General features: G+C 47.7%; 1 protein-coding gene across 1 annotated transcript in view; it reads left to right on the forward strand.

The window, feature by feature from the left end:
• Positions 1-20,188, forward strand: part of RAB30 (RAB30, member RAS oncogene family) — a 53,197-nt gene that overhangs the window by 24,067 nt on the left and 8,942 nt on the right. The window contains exons 2-4 of the mRNA XM_037376837.1: positions 11,725-11,825; positions 13,270-13,353; positions 18,229-18,412. Coding sequence (XP_037232734.1) covers positions 11,733-11,825; positions 13,270-13,353; positions 18,229-18,412 — 361 coding nt within the window. The 5' untranslated portion in view covers positions 11,725-11,732. The remainder of the gene's footprint in view (positions 1-11,724; positions 11,826-13,269; positions 13,354-18,228; positions 18,413-20,188) is intronic.

The raw sequence follows: 20,188 nt of genomic DNA on the forward strand, positions 1-20,188 counted from the left end.
GCTCCTTCGAGCAGTTGTTTTGGGGAGGTTTCTTTGCTGCGCTTCAAACTGTGACATTAAATGTATGAGGGTTGCTAGTTTGGGGTTGAGCTTCTTTCAATGAAATATTATCATAGACTGGTTTGGGTTAGAAAGGACATTAAAGATCACCTAGTCCCAACCCCCTGCCATGGGCAGGGACCTTCCACCAGCCCAGGCTGCTCCCAGCCCCGTCCAGCCTGGCCTTGAGCCCTGCCAGGGATGGGGCACCCACAGCTGCTCTGGGCAGCCTGGGCCAGTGTCTTGTCACCCTCACGGGGAAGAATTTCCTCCTAATAGCTAATCTAAATCTCCCCTCTTTCAGTTTAAAGCCATTCCCCCTTGTCCTGTCACTGCCTGCCCTTGTAGAAAGCCCCTCTCCAGCGTCCTTGTCGTCCCCTTTAGGCACTGGCAGCTGCTCTAAGGTCTCCCCGGAGCCTTCTCTGCTCCAGGCTGAACAACCCCAACTCTCCCAGCCTGTCTCCACAGCAGAGGGGCTCCAGCCCCTGATCATCTTCACAGCCTCTTCTGCACTCGCTCCAACAGGTCCATGTCCTTGTCATGCTGGGGGCCCCAGAGCTGAGCACAGCACTGCAGGTGGGGTCTCACCAGAGCAGAGCAGAGGGGCAGAATCCCCTCCCTCGACCTGCCGGCCACGCTGCTTTTGAAGCAGCCCAGGATACAGTTGGCTTTCTGGGCTGCAAGTGCACATTGCCAGGCCATGTTGAGCTTGTTGTCCACCAATACCCCCAAATCCTTCTCCTCAGGGCTGCTCTGAATTCATTGTCTGCCCAGCCTGTGGCTGTGCTTGGGGCTGCCCTCACCCGTGTACGTGACCTTGCACACAGCCTCCTTGAACTTCTTGAGGTTCTTATGGGCTTACCTGTGAAGGTCTTTGTGGATGGGATGGGAGGTCAAATGTTCAGGGAAACATAATTTGGGGGTTTTTTCTCCCCCCCCCCCCCCCCCCCCTTTTTTTTTTTTGTTGTTGTTTTACAGTTTCTGTAGTACATATACAATTCTCACAGCTGTAGTGTCTTGGCTTTTGCAGGTTTGGCTTTGATTTGTGTTATTTTAAGAGAACCAGTGCAAGCAGCTGTAGTAAGAGAGCATCCATCTCCTCTTTGGAGTTCTGGTGATACTGGACAGATTGAATCTAATATAGAGGAATGTTAGGCACTGTGTCTGCTTCTGAGGAGGGCTAGCTCTCTGGATATTGGTAAGATCAGTTCAATGGATGATGAAATATGTGTCAAGAACAGTGTTTAAGATAGTTTTTTGGGTTTGTTTTTTTTTTTTGTTTTATGATGAGGGTGGTGAGACACTGGCCCAGGCTGCCCAGAGCAGCTGTGGGTGCCCCATCCCTGGCAGGGCTCAAGGCCAGGCTGGACGGGGCTGGGAGCAGCCTGGGCTGGTGGAAGGTCCCTGCCCAGTGCAGGGGGGTGGGACTGGATGACCTTTAGAGCCATAGAATCGTTTTGAGACCTTTATGATTTTTATCTTGCTTATTACCTCTTCCCTTAACTGCTGGTAATGCTAATTTATTATTACATTTCAGGGAAGTTACCTTTAGGTCTGATATTGCAAGCCACAGAACCAAGAGCCAAAAGTTGAGGGTTTTTGTTGATCCTGTTGTCCATTCTGAAAAAAAACTTTCATCTTAAAATAGCAGTTAGCAATCAAAAAGTTTAAAACTACTGCAGGACACTGTTGAGTTGGCCCAGTGTGGCCTCCCCAGTGGCATGGCATAGCGTAGGATCATCGTGCATGGTGACGTACGGACCCCGCAGCCCAAGCTGCAGGGTGCCAAGCACAGCCCTCTGGACACTGATCTCAGCCATGTGAAAGCAAGATTAAATGAGGTTTAATTACTTATTACTTCTCCTAGGTTTTATGGAGAAGTGATGTAAATCCCAGTAAATCAAAATCTTACTTAAGCAGAAATCGAGAGGTGGAAATAACTGCTCATTTTTCCTTAATTAAAAAGCTTTCTTACAAAACAAAGCCTTATTAGCAAAATTTTTTAAACTTGTTCATACCGCAGTCTCTGGCACAATCAAAACAAGATAGTTGACAGCAATAAGACATGTAACCGTAGTTAAAACTCAACAAAATTTTCTCAGACATAGTTTGGGTTATAAAAGCATCTGATGTACACATTCATATTTCACAATACGTTTATGGACTTATGTAATTTGGCTAATGACATACTTATGCTACTTTACGCTTGCAGCCTCATTTGAGTCGCGATGTTCTTGTAAATATTTTATTGAAATTCTTTAGTTATGATAGCTTTTCTTGTGTCTTTTCAAAAATGGAGGTGTCAAACTGTCTAATCCTGCAAATGTTTTATCAGAGCTCTGTCACCCAGCGTCAGAACTTGTCCGTGTATGACCATGACGCCACTCAAACCCCATGCCAGCCCAGCAAACTGGTGCATCGGACTTCTTGTGCCTTCTACCTGGCTGACACGCACAAACCTTTCTTCTAGACCAAGGGTGAATTGTTTCCCCCCGGCCTTTGCCTCCTTGCAGGCTGTGCAGCCAGCACTTCCCTGCCTGTAGGCATGCTGTCCCCCAAAACTTCTCCCAGATCGTGGGAGACACGTGGGGTTCAGCCTGATCCTGCACCTGATTTCTGAAGGCAGAGAAAACCTTACCTAAGGTCCTGATGGGTTTCTCCATTTCAGTGGGTCAGGTCTTGGTGCAGGATTTATTTCTCATTGTAGAAGACTGTACTTGGGAAGCTTTCCTGGCTTTTCCATGCAAGACACATTCCAATTAATGCTTGGCTGTAGTTTTAAAAAATAACTTTGTGGGTTTTTTTTTTTTTCCTTTGGGAAGAGGCTTTTGTTTTTGAGTGGATAAAACAGCATTTTTGGCTGGATTTCTGGCAATGCAGTTTTCCACACTTGGAAGACAGCCTGTCTGCTGTGCTGGCTGAGTCTTTAACTGCTTCCATGCAAAAATGTGTTGCTGCAGAGCCCACAGCTTGGTGGTCACATAATTTGCTAAAACGTGGCCAAAACCAGCAGGGTGTTGTTTTGAGCATGCACTATTGGGTCTCCATGTCCAGGCATGTCTTAAAAGATGTTTGTAAAAGCATGTGTTAAGGTTGCACTGACTTTTTTTGGCAGCCAGGACCCAGATTCTGCGGGTTAATGGAGTGCTGGCCTGTTCTCGTGCTTGGAAATGGTTTTCTGAAGATGGTGTGTTATCTGGGCGTGCTGCTGGTGGTGCGTGGTTTGGTCAGCCACTGTCGTGACATTGTGGATGTATGTGTCAGCATTTGTTTTATCAGTCCTAAAGAAATTAATTTTCTACGTTTTATTTTGCAAGTACTGTATGTATCTCATTTTTCCTAAGTAATGCAGAAATTGGATGAGTTTGTTTATCTGTGTGAGGAGAATCATCACTGATTAACAGTTCAATCCTCAGATTTATGTGATGGAATATAACTTGCTGTTTGCAAGTGATCTTTTGCATTTCCATGGCTGTTGCCAGCGCTGAAGTGTGTTACAAATGTCACTGGGTCTCTCCTCCCTCCAAGAGGTGGGAAAGTTAAATGAGGACACTAGATTGCAGAAGCTGTGACTTGCCTGGTCTTTCCTGAAGAGCCTTTGGTGGCGCCGAGATCCTCAGGGATGTGTCCAACCCAAACACCGCCCAGTAAAACAGAGATCCTGTTCCAGGCTCTTCCTTGGGATGATACTGGTGCTGGATTTACCAGCTTGTTTCATGGTGAAGCGCCTGTAACTGCTGGTCAGTAGGTTCCTCCATAGCACTTGCACAAGCTCCTGGCAGCCAAGTAACCTATGAGCCATGACCTGATCCAAGTAGCCCAGCGAGCTGCAATTTTTTCCCTGGTGGCAAAAGAGGTAAGGGGAAGGGCTGTGTACTCTGTGTGGTCATGGATGCAAAACCCCTTAGCTTTAGCTTTCCTGTTCTTTGTAGAAATCTATCTATGGGATAAACCACATCTGTGGTACATGAGAACTTGTACCTACTTGGCTTACTTGGTTTTTGTAGCTGAAATATTCTGAGCAAAGGGTTGAGGAGCAGAAATCACCCCAAATGGGGTTAGGGCTAAGGTTTTCATAATATACTGCTTTTTCCAGCTGGAAAGTTTGGATGCAATTTGCTTTTTTAAATGAGTCTACCCTTCTGAAAGACTGGCAGCTGGGCAGCCGGTGCTGACAGGGCTGCCGTGCACGGGGAAGCCCCACGCTTCCCTGCACTGCGTGTGTGGCTGCTTGATGCCTCCTGGAAGCGTTGAATAGACTCATGGAGTCTGGATTTCTCAGTGGTAGCATGGACACACTGAAAGCCCAGTACACCACGGAGGTGTCTGCCCTAATTGTAGGTGATGTGTGTGCGGGACAAAAGCTGCTATGCCTGGGAAATTATGCTTAGAGGTGTGGTGTTTCTGTACTCAGGACCTTCTCCCTTCCTATGAGGGACCATCCTTGATAAAGACCCATATTTTGGATTGCCAGTGCACAGGCAACTGGATATGGCTCACCTGGAGTGGCAAGTGTGATGGGAAATGCTGGACTCTGCAATCCCAGGTGCCTGCAATAGATCTTTTCTCCCTTGAATTAGGGAAAGACATCCTCAGAGTGTTAATGTCACACCAAGCTGATGGCATGGATCCCAAGTGCTGGTGGCTTTGGCACCAGCAGCACAGAGGCACAGGTGATCCAGGCTTTCACGGGGATGAAGTCTCTCCATCTTTCCAGTATAAATGGAAGTGAAATTAAACCTTGTAGAGATGAGGAGTGAGAGGAAGGTGGAAAAGGCAGCAGAAGGAAGTCACCCAGGCTGCTTGTTTGCAGAAGGGCATGAGCTGGGCTTGTGCTTGCTAAGTGCAGGAGCCTGCTTGGGTTGGCAGGTGCTTTGGAAATTAAAATATTTTATCCTGAGTTACGTAATGCAGCAGCATGTCCAGACATGAGTTCCCTGCAATTTTTCTGGCCCACAAGGAATAATTTTCTGCTTGAAATATTAGACTTAGCTTTGAATTTCCTGGCTCATATGGCATGTGCAATTAATGTAATATCTGTACACATAACTGCTGCTGTTTGAACTTGAGATATTTAGGTAAATTTATTTTTGTTTATAGCTGTTGGATGATGAAGAACAGAGAATACTTGTTCATTAAGAACTGTATAAATACATCAAAACCCACCCTGACCTACTGGTTAGATCCAGCAGGTAGAAGAGACTGCAGCTCCTTCTCCGTACCTAATTGAAGCAGTAGGTTGTAAATGAGGATTTGAGGTGGGATAGAACTGAGGTGCAAATTATCAGTGTTCCTGGCTTAATATAGTTTCAGTCTTTATCCCTAAATGTGGAGAAGCCTTTGCAGCTGCGGATAGTGCAGTTAGGTTTTGGGTTTTTGATGTTGTCTGGTGGTTTCTGTTGTGTGTGGTGTGTTGTTGTGGGTTTTTTTTGTTTTTTTTTTAACTCGTCTCTTTTCTGGGTAAAAACATGGCTGGATGGTCAGATCCAAAGAGGGGTGGTGAATGAAGATAAATCCAGTTGGTGGCCAGTCACAAGTGGGGTCCCTCAGGGCTCAGTACTGGGGCCAGTTCTGTTCAGTATCTTCATCGATGACCTGGACGAGGGGCTGGAGCACACCCGCAGTGGGTTTGCAGAGGACACGAGCTGGGGGCAGTGTGACCTGCTGGGGGGCAGGGGTCTCTGCAGGGGGTCTGGGCAGGCCGGGCTGAGGGGCCGAGGCCAGTTGTATGAGGCCCAACAGGGCTGAGTGCCGGGCCCTGCCCGTGGGTCACACCAGCCCCCCACAGCGCTGCGGGCTGGGGGCAGGGGGCTGGGAACTGCCCGGCGGGGAAGGGCCTGGGGGGGCTGGTCGGCAGCCGGCTGGGCATGAGCCCCCAGTGTGCCCAGGTGGCCACGGCGGCCAGCAGCGCCCTGGCCGGTGTCAGCAGCAGCGTGGCCAGCAGGGCCAGGCAGTGCCCGTCCCCCTGTGCCGGGCCCTGGTGCGGCCGCCCCTCGAGCCCTGGGCTCAGCGTTGGGCCCCTCACCCCCAGACAGACCCGGAGGGGCTGGAGCGTGTCCAGAGCCGGGCAGGGGCTGGGGAAGGGGCTGTGGCACCGCTCGGGGGGGGGCAGCTGATGGAACTGGGGGCGTTTAACCCAGAGAAAAGGAGGCTCAGGGGGGACCTTATCGCTCTCTACAGCTGCCTGGCAGGAGGCTGCAGTGAGGTGGGGGTCGGTCTTCTCCTGAGTAAGAAGCAACAGGACAAGAGGAAACAGCTTCAAGTTTTACCAGGGGAGGTTTAGATTGGAGATTAGGAAAAATGGTATTCGCCAAACGGGTGATCAAGCATTGGAACAGGCTGCCCAGGGAAGCGGTTGAGCCCCCATCCCTGGAGGTATTTAAAAGCTGTGCAGATGTGGTGCTTAGGGACATGGTTCAGTGGTGGGCTTGGCAGTATTAGGTTAATGGTTGGACCTGATCTTGAAGGTTTTTTCCAACCTAAGTGATTCTATGATTCTATATCTATACACGGGTCTGCATCACCTGGCTGTGCTAAGCCTGCTCTGATTTGACCCGTTCTGATTTGGGAACGGTGGTCCCCTGGCCATGGCTCGTAAGCAAGACATGCTCGTGAAGTCTTCTGGTGCCTCTTCAGGCTACAGAAAATGAAACTCTATGAGAGACTAGTGGGGAGAGAAGGTGGTGCCATGATGTGCCCCAATACTCCCTTCTTCGGTTGTCACCTGGCCATGAGGAGGTAGGAACTGTTGCTCCATGGTTCCTGTGCCTCTGACTCAGAAGAGGACTGAGATGTCATGAAGGTTTAGAAACAGGTTGTTTCTGTTTTGTTCTAAAATGAGGGCATCAAAACATTCTTTTAGACATGAAAGGTTTTTGACCTCAGATGAAGGCTGTCCATTGTGTTTCTTGAGCATGTGTTATCTTGTGATCTCCAGGGAGGGCAAAAGACAGGCAGAGGATGCCAGCCCTTGCAGTTGACTGAGACAGGCTCGCTCTTTTGAAGTATCCTACTCTGGTTTTGGCTCCATGAGCCAAAACAACTGGGGCAAAATCATCATCATAGAGCCTGCTCTGTTCATGCCTAGAGGTGGAAATCTCCATTGAGCAGAGGAGTTCAGAGAAATGCCAGAGATTTCTTTATCAGCTAAAAACCTCTCTCATACTTGCTGGTTGTTTTGTGCAAAGGCTGGTGGTGCAGCTGTAAAAGCCGATGAGGGACAGGCAGAATAGTGGTTTTATCCCTTTGAAGGAGAACTTGATCGCTCCACAGTCATTCCTGTTTCCCAGGTAGTATTTGAACCTTTGCACTGTGCTTCTGCCGCTTAGTTGGTATCCAAAGAGGCTGAGCCTGGCATGGTCGGAGATGACGAGGGAATCCTCTGTGCCCATCCAAACTAATGGGGTGAAAAAACACCGCAAAAAGATAAAACAACTGGTTCGGATGATGATGATAAACACTGTCAGGTAAACTAAAGTGGATCAAGGAAAACTAAGAGGTGAATGGAGCAAATTCAGGGAGAGGACATCATGTAGGGGAATAAATGAATACCCGGATATTCTCTGAAGCGTCTATTTATTGTGAATCAACTCCTTGCCTTGTGGCTTGTGGTAAACAGGAGAAGCAGGTGGGGGTGGGTCTTCGTCCTCCATCAGCTGTGCTGCTGTCCCACATCTAGCAGCGAAGAGCCCATGGCAGGCTGAAAGAGAGGACCCAGTCCTGCTGACCACGCTATGGGAGAGTTCCTAGCAATCAAGACACTGGGAGAAGCAGGAAGGACTGGTGCATGTCTGCCTTTGCAGCAGTGCTTGCTGCATGGGGAAGGCAGCCCATGGCTTCTGTGCCTCCTTTTTCAGGTGTCTCCATGGGAGGTGGAGCTTCCTTGTATGAGCTTGTTTGGGGGGGGAAGGAGAGGTGAAAGCCTCTAGTTCCTGTGCTTTTGGTTGGGCTGGATCTTACCAGTTTTTTGGTTGAATTGGAATTAATAATCAAAAAATACCAGGAGTGTTTACTGCACTGTCTTGCCCAAGTAAAGAAAACCAGCTAAGCCTAAAACATGTCCTGCTGTCCTTCAGCTGCGCGCCTGCTGATGGACCACCTCTCCAGGTGGTCACCCTGCTTTGATTTATCCCTCCTGGCCCCTCTTCCTGCCCACGGTGACTGTGCATGGAGCTGTGTGATGGAGTGCGGCAGAGCAGTGATGTAAATGAATTAAAACCTTGCAAAACTGATACCCTGTGAGGCTGGCGGGAGCAGCCCAGCAGGGTCATGAGCCACTGGGGCTGGTTGGGGTGGGAGCTGTATAAACTGCCTCTGGGAAAAACTGCTATGAAACCCAGTTTTCTGCCCTGCTACCAGTCTTGGGCGCTGCTTCTGATTCATGTCATGATAGGGCATGTATCTGTGCTGTAGCCAGCCCTGTTTGTGATTTAAATGGATGTGGTGAGGGGTGGCTGAGGCATGGACAGGCATCCTGTCCCCTGCCCTTGCTGCAGAGCCTTGTCTCTGCCAAAGGGTGGGACAGGCAGCTGTGGCCTTAACGCTGTAAACCACTGCAGGGGGATGCAAGGCAGAGCCCTGTGCCTGCAAACACAAAAAGACAGAAAGGAAAAAAAAATGCAAAAAAAAATCCCCCGAGAAAACAAAACCAGTTGCATTCTGCATTATTTTTTTTTTTCTAAACATAATTCAAAGTGTGATGTATTGCTGAGATGCACATTCCCCAGCCGTGGCAAGCTGGGCAGAGGTTGAGACACATCTTCCCTGGGGAGCGGGAGGGTTGCGTGAGCCTGAGTCAGCAGCAAAGGTCACTTGGCTGAAAGGCTGTGCTTGCAGGAGGAGAAGATTTCGTAATGATAACTGATGCAATGTTTGTGTTCGGCACTGACGGCGTGGCAGGCTCCATGTGTGCACATCAGAGGGAGAAACACCAGTTTGGACCAACATGAGTGGCAGGGCAGCGACAACCAACCTCACCTGCCCACTCCACCTCCCAAATGACTCCTCTCTCTCTCTCCCTTGCTGCTTCCTTTGCTTTCTCCCTGCTTTTTGTGTCTCTTCAGTCCTGGCATTTAATCTCATTGTCGCGTTGTTTGTCTTATGGCCTTGGCTCATCTTTCAGTTCCCCTTTGGGGTCATTATCACATATGATTAGTCTTGAAGGCTAATGAAGGGGATCAGACATAACTCTAGGGTATGTCTGAGCCATTTAGCATTTCTGAGCTCAAAGATCTGCAGAGGAAGTTTATTTTTAAACTTCCTGAGAAGATAAATTTGAATGTTGGATTGTTTAGGGTACAAGTAATAGAACTGAAATCCCTCCAGGGGGGAGCAGTGCCCTCTGGGATTTGAAACATCCCAGGGATAATTATCCAGTGCTGAGTAAGTCTCGTTAGTCTTGAAATAGCTTTTAGTGGATGATCACATTTTTCTTCACATTGGCTCGTGTGAAAGCTTGAAACCATATATTAACATTTAGCCTTCATTGTAAGAGCACCGTCAACATGTTCTTAATGTTGGTGTTATCCAGTCCCATTCTGGGAAAGCCAGTCACGGAATGATTACAGAAAATAACACCAGGAAATAAAAAAGGGCTGCTTTTTTTGTTTGTTTTTTGGTTTTTTGGGTTTTTTTGTTTGTTTGTTTTTGAGGCTACTCTTTAAGGTCCCATTCTTTCACTGTGTTAAGAGTAAGGAGGGAGCTGCAAGGTCTTGCGTGTTGGAGCAGGGTGAGGTTAGAGCATCCTCAGGACAGCTCCAGTTGCCGCCGTTTGGTAGCACTTTGCAGGGGACCGTAGCTCCAGCCCAGAGATGCAGCAGCAGGGCAAGTGCTGTGCTGTGTCACTAGCCGGGGTGAAGTGACACGTCTGCGTAGTGACTCAGCCATGTCCCTACTAAACATCTGCTGATGTGATGCAGATCATTAGTCATTAATTGGTGTGGTTATCTTTTTTTAGGCTGCTGGAAAGGGCAAAGATCATCTAGATGTGAAGCAGCTGAGTCAGTCTTCCACTTCTTTTGCCTTCAGGTCCCCCAGACCGTTTGGAGAGACATTTCCACGTGCCCTGCCTGGAAGACCCAGACCATCACGGTTTTATCTTGTACTCTGGCTGTGTGACCATAAGCCTATCACAGCTATATGGTGGGATTGGGGTCAGTAGCTGGGGCCTTCTGGCAATGAACCCTCCCAAGAAAGGACCTTTGGAGGCAGCGGGAGAGGGCACTCTGCCTTTGGGCTGCATGTGAGAGGCTTGTTTCACCCATGCTGCATTTGCTGCCTTCGTCAGCTCTGTAGAAACTCTTTAAGCAATCTGGGTCTTTACTGGGTATAGCAATTTCATAGTACTCCTTCCCCCCGCACACCCCATCTTCTATGCTTCCCGTCTTTGGCTCAATCTCCCCATCCAGTGCCTAATCTATAGGTACTGGTGGGTTAGGTACCAATGCTTAGGTGTCGCCTTACCTGGTATCTCAACTGATGGCTTGTAAATCTGTCTCTTTACTGATGTCTTTTATGTCATTACCCCAGACCAGACTTGAGGACACGTTTCTGATGCCACATATAATACCTGGATCCTCCCTGATGCAGCTGGGTTTGGACACTGCCCTTCTGCTCCCTTGTCTAGGTTTTTCTGTCTGCCTGAAATCTCCACCTGAATCTCTTCTGGTTGTTGTTTTTCTTGAAGGTTACAGACCCCTTCTCTGGTAATGGTGTCAGTGGTACCCTTGGAGATGGGGGTGTGGATATTCATCCCTCGTGCCTTGCTGAGCCACAGCAAACTCTACGTTTATCTGTTCAGTCCTCCCCACACTTGAAGCCCTATAGACCTTCCCCCATGTAGGCAATCCTGCTCATCTCCTGCAAGGTTGCTGAAACTTCAGTCTCTGCATCCTGCTAAGGAGGTTGGACTTGGTGAGGGATGTGTGCTGGGGACCCCCCAGGCTCCTCTGTGTTCACTTCCATTTGAGCTTTACACCAAGCAAGTTGTCTTCACAAAAATTAAGAAAATTATCGTAGTAGTAGTAATATTCCTAATAGTATCTATTATTTCTTCTTTTTTAGAAATGTCTCTTAGTGTACTTCAGCTGAACTCTTACACTACTCACCACTATCATTTTAGCAAATAAGCTTTTTCTGTCTTCTAAGCAAATGCTGCTGCTTTTATCATTATTTTAATTTCCCCATCTGTTCTGCCCTCATGTGCACCTCAGCCCTGCTCTGTGGGTACCCAGTGCCCTCCTGGAGGACCTCATGGGAAGCTTCTGGTGTTGCCCTAACAGAAATAAATTGCATGATCCCCTCAGACAATGTGGCAAAGTCCATGCTGTCCTTTGGAACTCACATAGTTAAAAGTGAAACAAATGCTTTGGGAAATCTAGAAAACAGTGGCTTGGGCTTGTGGAGCATTGCTTGGAAAGCTGAACAGTGGCATCTCTAATTTGTGGGCAGCCAGGTGAGACAGCAGGGAAGCCAAAACGTGGCCAAGGTTTCACAGCAGCTGATGCTGGACTACGTGGATGCCCCAACTTGGAGTGGGAAGGACTCTTCTCTGTTATCTGAGGAGCCTTACACATGCCAGGAGACCTTTGTTCTGAGTATTTGGAGGAGTAAAGTTCAGCAGGAATAAAAAGGCATTTCCCCACTGCCTTGGTTCATGTCGTGTTGCACTCTCTGTCTCTCTTGCAGCTGCGTAAATGAGTATGGAAGATTATGATTTCCTCTTCAAAATTGTTTTAATCGGCAACGCCGGTGTGGGGAAGACCTGCTTAGTCCGTCGCTTCACTCAGGTAAGGTTGGCTGCTTCTTGGATGTGGGATGTCGAGGTAGCACTGGGATGGGAGCCTGTGGCTTTGTGCAGAGGGCGCTGCTGGCATCGTGTCTCCAGAATATTTTGTTGTCCACCCTGTTCGTGCATGCATCACCTATAGCAACATACTGGCACAAGCAGCACATTGTACCTAGTGCTGTACTTGGCCCAGTTGGGGATCTTGCGCTGGAGAAAGTTCATCCCTCTCCGAAGATGGAAGGTCCCCTCTGAAATCCGCTGGGTCAACGCCGATTTAGGGGTGCTCTGGGTCGGTTACAAGGGCCAGCATGTCTCCTAGTGTGTTCCTGTGTGCCTTCTCCCCCCCATCCCTCGCTGCACAAAGCTCTCCCTGTTACTTGCCATTAGTAGATAAGTAAATAACCTGGGTCCTGGGCTGTCAGTCCAGTGTCTTCTGTTAAACACCAGACCTTTTTTCTGTGGCAGAATAACAGGGAAAGGGCCAAGCTTCTGGGATCCATCCAGGGCAAGAGGTTTTGCATGATGCACTGTAAAACATAAGATGTGGGTTTCTTGTTGCGCTGTCCACTAGGAATTGTCAGCAATTTCCACCCCCCCTCACTGTCAATTGTAGTTTTAAAGCTGTGGTGATGTTACACTCTCTTAACTGCATGTGACAGCCAGTGGCAATAACACTAGTCAACCCCAAAGGGTTAACCACAAAAATCTGTGGTCACTTCTGCTGCTTGTGCTTTGGCAGTGCAGCTGCTGTAAGGGATGGATGTGCCCCAAAATCAACATGACTTTGTAGACCTAGACACTAGAAATAAAAAAGCTCTGGTTACTATTTTTTTGTTTTCTTTGCTGTTGCTCCTTTCTGATGCTGCTGTAGTCAAATACTGCCAGCATCGTGCTGGCCCTTGCCATTGCTGTGGCACCAGTAGTGGCTGGCTCCATGTTTTGCTCCCAAAAAGCTGATCAGGGTTGTGGCCCCGGTGCTGGGAGCTGCCAGAAATGCCTTTCCATGCTGTGGCGTGTGGTGGAGGGGAAAGGAAACGCATGAGCAAAAGCGTCTTATCCCACCTCTTTCAAGATGCTGGGAAGTATGATGGAGGGTCCTCATTTACCCTTGCCTTGCCTCTTCCAACTGCACAGAAGAAGGGCTTTTCCCCTCTATTTTTGCCTGCCTGAATCCTTTGCTTCTCCCATTTTCCTGCCTCTGAGGTCAATGACTTGCTACGCTACTAGGGACACGTAGGCAGGGAAAACACTATGGGGTTGAATTATGGTAACCTTTGTGCTGGGGAAATGTCACATTTTCCTCTCTAAATGTGATGGAAATAAGTTCCTGGGGAAGGGGACAAGGGAGGAATAACTGAGGATGGAAAAGGGGTGAGGATTGGCTCCCAGAGCGAGTTTTGTCTTGCTACAGAAAGGTGCTTAACGAGACTCTTGGTTTTTTTCAGGGGCTTTTCCCACCAGGTCAAGGAGCCACGATTGGGGTTGATTTCATGATCAAAACTGTGGAGATAAATGGTGAAAAAGTAAAGGTAGGAGCCTGTTGTTTTAAGCATAAACTGGGGTGGCAGTACCATAGCTGAGGTTTCCTGCTGTAGCCCTCCTGCCGCTGGAAGGCATGCGGGGAGGTGCAGGGCTTTCTGGTATCGCTCAGGCAATGCTGGGTCTGACAGGCTTTGTGCCCCTTTCCACAATTACCATCAGGGTCCTAACAGTAGAACCTACTCTAAAGGAGAAAATGGAAAGGGAAGATCTTGCAAAACTCCGTCCTTGCCTAGGAGACACTAAGGTTGTGCCTGGCTGGGGTTGAGGAAGCGCAAAGAAGTGCTTCAGTGCAGCCTCTGCTCATGGCATTTCTGGTAAGCAGAAATCTGTTGCATTCCCACTGGGATGTGCTTGATGAAGATCACCTCCTGTGAGCTCCCAAGACAGCTGTTGGGGAGAGCAGGCTTCTGGACTTTTGCAGCTCTATACAACAAAGGCTTGTCTTCCACTTCTGCTGAGCTACGAATTCGGAAGAAGCGGAGATAGCCACAATATTGGTGCTTCAGTCAACAGGTTGAATTGAGAAGGGTAATGTCCTCTATTTCAACTCTTTCATCCTCCAAAAATCGGGTGGTGGGAACCAAACTGCTTCTGGGAAACCATCCTTGTTCCTGTGCTAACTCCCGAACCAAGCCTGAGCATCACTTGGCAGAGATCTACTTTGCCTGGGCCAAAACACAGGGGGGACCAATCTCATGGTTTAATGGGATCCATGGTTGGCTTCCAGCGTCCAGAGATGTTGGTTGGTGCAGTTTTGTTCATTAGAGATTTCACTAGAGATACTGTAGTAGTGTCTAAGAGATGGGAGAAGAGTATGGTTATCTGAGCCTGTAATGTCAAGGTGCCCAGGGTCCCTGAGCTGCTCCTGGAATTACTCTGCCTGCATGAAATCCAGGGGTATAGAAGTGAAAACCAGCAGTTTTCCCCTTGCTGCCTTCATCAAATCTAGTAGTGAGCAGATAGGAGAGCAGCGGCAGTGTGGCAGTGGCTGGATGTGACATTGACACCCATTTTTAAGCTTGTGTAAGTGGTGGGATGGAAACAGTGGACTGTTTTGGTTTTTTTTCATCTTTGGGTTTTTTTTTAACCTGTATTTCAGCACAGAGGGTTTTTAAGAAGAAAATCAGGTGGTGTATTCCTAAGTTCAGGACAGATTTGAGAAGTCACGATCATATCAGCAGGCTGAGGAGCTGTGCAAACCTATGGCCAGTGATGGTCCTTGACCAGAAGACCTTCCAGCCTGAGCAGGTGAAGGACAAGAGGGGTCAGTACACTCCACCTAGTAAAGACAGAGTTAATATTCAGCACATTGCTGTGCAAGTGGGACAGAGCTGCAGGCAGGAAAGCAGTGAGGATCACACGTAGCCCCTGTGGTGTTGGTGCTTAGCTCAGTGGTTGTGATGGTCATTAGCAGGTGTCTAGTGTAGCAGGGTTGCCCAGGACATGGATGCTGCTTGTCCAGGCTCCTCAGACAGCAGAGAGGCTTCTTTCAGCCAAAACCAGCTCCAGTGGAGCAGCTCAGAGGATCTAACCTGGTAAATAGATTAAGTACTGCACTGAAGGTGGAGTTCATTTTGTCCCTTGTATACCTGGCTTAAACCGGCTGGCCAGTCTCAAGATTGTCGTGATCAATGGAGGGAGAAAAACAATCTCGGGGAAAAACAAATTCCATCCATTTAAGACAGCTCTCTTTTCCAAGCATCTGGTTCCTTGTCCAAGTACAGCTGAAGCCTTAAGAACATAATTTATGTTTGAGGTCTGGATTTTGGACAGGTGAGCTCACCTGAAGGATCTGTCTGTGTGTGACTTGTTGCTCCCATGGCATAATCCTGTCATAAGACTACCTTGGACTGAGGATGCAAACTCCTTAAGAGAATATTGGGAGCAGTTGTGCCAACATGGGCTATCTCAGGGACAAGGATGGTTCAGGGAAGCTTTACAATCTAAACGAAAACTCATCAGTGTGGTAAGCCCCTGCTGCCTTGCAAATGTCAAGTGTCCACCCAAGTGGCTCACGTAATCACCTTGGGGCTGGCTTGTGTTTCACAGCGCCTTAGCCAGCAGTAGCTGGTATACCAGCTACATTTCACATAACAAATACTGAGTTGTTAATCAAAGTCCCTCTCCCTACCTCACCAGTGCAATAAAGTGGAGTTGCTGGAGCTCAGCCACAATGACCAGCTCGGGAGGAAGCTTGGTATGATATATTTGGGTATCTGAGTGAGCCTTCTGGAGTCGGAAAGAGAAACTGAATTCTTTCAGGAAGTGATCTTGTAGCTGAAACTTTTTGAGTAAGCGGTCCTGGTGAGAATAAACACTTAACAAGCAGGAAAAGCAGGAATGAGTCGGAGCACAGAGCAATAAAAATAGTATCTCGGTCAAACAAGGTGCTTCTCTGACTGTTAGCCCATCTAACAGTGCCCAAGCCATGACTCTGCTTCTGTGTCTGGTAGCATTTCCTGCATGTCTGCTGGGATCCAGGATGAGAGAGGAGACCTGTTTACCGAAAAGGTTTTCAGACTTGAAAATAAATGATGGATTTCTGGGGAAAAATACTTTCTAGCTTTCAAGACTGCAGTTGGAAGTCAGTGAAGAGGGACTTGCTAGCATGAAAGCTCTGTGCAAGCCATATCAGATGCGAGTGGCTACTAAAGCTCACTGACAGGTGAGCCGAGACAGCACTGTGCAGCTGGGGGAGTTTTGATCTGCCTGGGCTTCTCTAATAAAACCAAAAAGATGTGTGACACCTATACTAAAGAGGCCACACAAATCTGAGCCAAGTAGATAGCAGTTATCATGCTGGTCAAAGCTAACCATTGTCAATGCTGCAGGGGGCTGTGCTATACGGACCTGTGATCTTATTGTACTTGGTGGAAATGTTCATATCCATAAAGCTAAATGTGTGTGCAGATGTTGGGAGAGTGGGAAGCATCAGCTGGCTCCAAGAAAATAAACTTCTAGGTTTTCTGCTGGCTAAATCAGGCACTGTCCTTTGGTTCCTCTGAAAAAATGATAGGTGTAAACCAGCTGTTGTGAAATGTTTTGTTTGGCAGAAATAATCGCTGGGGTGAAGTGTGAGATGTGCATTTTGTGTGCAGCAAGTTTATCAGTGGCTGTAAGGTCCAGGGCTCTTCCCTGCCTTCTGCACCCAGCTCCCAGGTGAAGTCATGACTGCAGCCTGTAAGAAACCCTCTCCCCCAGGGCAATCCCTTTTGCTTTCAATGTCTGTAATATTAAAGTGGTGGAAGAACATACACCAAGTTTTTATCTGCTTGGAGATCTTCTCAATAAATGCAAAACACATATAAGCTGGAGTTAACCAGTAGACCAATCAGTAAATGTTCTTCCTGGGAAAACAGCTGAGCAATGACAAAATTATCTGTATTTTTCCATCTGCCAGAGTTTGGAGGATGTTTTTTTTTTAATGGAGACTCGTTCATTATCTGAATTTCATGTACAAGTAATTTCACTTATGGGTTTGTGTGTCACTTAACTGCGGGTGCCACGTTCAGCTGTTTAAGTACAACTGTGCCAAGAGATTAAGCACAAAGGTGCCCAGGAGCTGTAAGCCAGCCACAGATTACTTTCTCTGAAAAAAATGTACTTTTTCAAAATCATACTCCACATCTGAAAGCTGCTACTGGAAGCTCTTATTTCAAACTAACACATTTATGATGAGTAGCTGGCATAGTTTGACTTTGGAACTGGGCAAGAATGAAGTTTTCTCTGTTATGGGTTGTTGAATATATGGAAAAAGTCTCAAATACTTTACCTTTTTCTTCCCAAAGTACACAGGATTCTGGCTGGAAATCAACATCTCACATATTTAATTGCAGGGAGGGGTGCTTTGAAAAAATAAAAGCAGAAGCACAGAAGTACTCTTTTATGTTGAAATGTTTTAATTTTGGATGTTTGTTTCTTTTGACTGCCTTTTTGAGGAACTGAGGTTTTGATGACCCACCAAAAACTATCAGATGGTCAAATTATAAAACCAGTATGAGTTTAGTTTGTATTGGGAAATGTATGTTGTCTTCCTGGACCAAGGGGGTTTGGCAAATGCTCATGACCTCTTTGATGGTAATAAGGCGCTGGCCCAGGCTGCCCAGAGCAGCTGTGGGTGCCCCATCCCTGGCAGGGCTCAAGGCCAGGCTGGACGGGGCTGGGAGCAGCCTGGGCTGGTGGAAGGTCCCTGCCCATGGCAGGGGGGTGGGGACTGGATGATCTTTAAGGGTTCTTCCAACCCAAACCAGTTTGTGATATAGTTAAGGACATGTCAACTAGCTCTACGTGTTGGAAAGCCAGGCAGTGAGCAACTGGGTGAGATGGGTGAAGCTGTAGAGAGCAAATGTGTTAGAGTCCTTGGATCAGCCTTAAGCTGAGCTCCTTTTTCGATCCTGTGGTTCCCACCCATCAGTGCATCATCTCAGGATAATTATAACTAGCTTTGGGAGCTAGAGGAGAGGCTTTCCTATTTCTTCTGAGATGGATGCTGCTGTTGGTTTGACTTCAGGGTCAGGAGAAATTACTTTCTTCCTCGAGTGCCGGCATTGTAACCCCAGGCCAGCAGCGTCCACAGCAGAGGGAGATGCCAGAAGTCGCGTGAAAGCCTGCAGACCTGCAGCTTCCAGGGGCTGTTGGCTGCAGTGCCAGCTGACTTTGTGCCTTGTGCTTCAATCTACAAGTGCAGGAAAGGAAACAAAAAATGCTGGGGAAGGGGAGCCAAAGGGAAGAAGAGCTAAATGCTTTCCCAGCATTGGTTTTACCCTGAAGGGTTGGAGTTTTTTTTTTTTAGGTCAAAAAAAGTGCTGCTATGAAATAAAATTTTTTTTTCCTTTTATCACCCTTCCTTATTGTGCCAAAAGCTGCAGATCTGGGACACAGCAGGACAAGAACGATTCCGATCCATCACACAGAGTTACTATCGCAGTGCTAACGCGTTAATCTTGACCTACGACATCACCTGCGAGGAATCATTCCGGTGCCTCCCTGAGTGGCTGCGAGAAATTGAGCAGTATGCCAGCAATAAGGTCATAACCGTGCTAGTGGGTAAGTGATGACTGTCCCTGGTGGGGGGTAGTGTGATGAGGGGGTGAGCTGTGCCTGTGGAGGGGTTGGTGGCAGATGGAGATGATAGGAGGAGGGAGGAAAACGTGGCATCTGTGTGAACTGGTGGCGTGGGATGCTCGAACTGGTGCGGCAGATCTTGTTGCCCACCAGTTGTAGCAGCAGGTGGGCACGGGGTACAGCTGATGCCTTAAATGTAGTGCTTGGAGCATTCCTTCTGTAAATAACCCCATGATGCTGATAGTGATGTTCAGGACAGATATGGTCCCATCTCAAGTCGGTGGCTATTGCATGCAGAGGTGGATGTTTCCCACCACTCGGTCCCATATGGGACCAAAGTGTTGATGGTGCAGCTACTAGCTGAGCTAAGGATACAGCAGTTTCCCTTGTGACTCCCGGCTTGGATCTCTACCAATATATGAGGATCTGCTCAAGCTGGTGATCCCTGCAGGTTGCTGTACCTTTAACTGTGGGACAACCAGAGCCTCATCTTGAGCAGCTCAGGACCTGGGAACCACATCAGGATGTGATGGTTGTATGGATCATAGCATTCATAGTGGGGGCAGAGCTGGGAGACTGGAGACGTTTGAATGGCTTTTAGGGAAACTAAAAATAAATAACTGAATGCTGTGTTAATCTGTAGAACTTCAATTCAAGCTAAAGCAGACCTCAGTCTGCTACAAGCAAGGTGAAGGTTATTTTGCCTGCCCGTGCTTTTCCATGCTCTGCTTTCAGCATCTGACACTTAGGACTTGGCTTTTAAAGGCCCAAGAATATATAAAGAACTATGGAAAAATAACTTGGGGAAAGCCCAAAAGTTTTATGCTGCAGTGTTGATTTCACCTTTAATAGTTTGCTGTTCAAAAGAAAAAAAAAATCTAAATGATTGTAAAATATGTTTAAGATTTAAGAAATCTCTTGACTTTTATGTGCCTCAGTGGTATTGCAAACGAGCTGTGGGATTTACAGAGCTTCTAAACAAGAAACTCATTATATACTCCACGAGAAGGGTATGGCCCGTGTACAAATGGTGCAGAAATAATTAATAAATGACTAAGAAATGTACACATGAATTTTTTAGGGAACATTAAGGTAATTATCAGCATCTACAGCACAAAACATAAACGATAACAGTTATAACACACGTTGAAGATGGTGACGCCCATAAACCACTTGTGTCGAGTGATAATCTAGTTAGAAAGGTAACGTCAGTGTATGCGGCGTGTCCAAGCAACTGCTTTATCAGGAAAGAAGGGAGATCACGGATGAGAGGAGGGCAGTGAGGCATGGCTTGCCAGTGGAAGCACAGTCTCTCCCTCCCACTAGTTCTCACTAAATTGCTCGTAGAAGTGAGGCCAGGAGATGTTTGCTCCTGAATCTGCTGAGTCCGTGGACTCAGCCCCCTGTTATTGCAGATCCTAGGCTTTCATCTTCATGGTAAGAACAGTTTATGGCAAAAACATTGTTTGAAGCAAAGTGGCCAGTAATAGGGTATAATCATATCAGATGCTTGCCTGAGGCTTTGATCAACGCTCTGCCAAACTGAGCTCTCCAAAGGAAGGGGCTGGTCTCTCGCCCCACCTCGCTCTGCGGGTGCCCTCCAAGCCCGTCCCTCTTCCAGCCACAACAGTCAAATCCTGCATGGGAATATTGAAATAGGAAAGCTGCCTTCCCTGCCAGGCTTCTTTTAAAGCTTGTAATGACATGAGAAATACCACGTTTAGTGTCTCATATGCTGTAATTGACATTTTAAGCGCT

This window comes from Falco rusticolus, chromosome 2 (assembly GCF_015220075.1).
Source record: "Falco rusticolus isolate bFalRus1 chromosome 2, bFalRus1.pri, whole genome shotgun sequence".
NCBI classification, from domain to species: domain Eukaryota; kingdom Metazoa; phylum Chordata; class Aves; order Falconiformes; family Falconidae; genus Falco; species Falco rusticolus.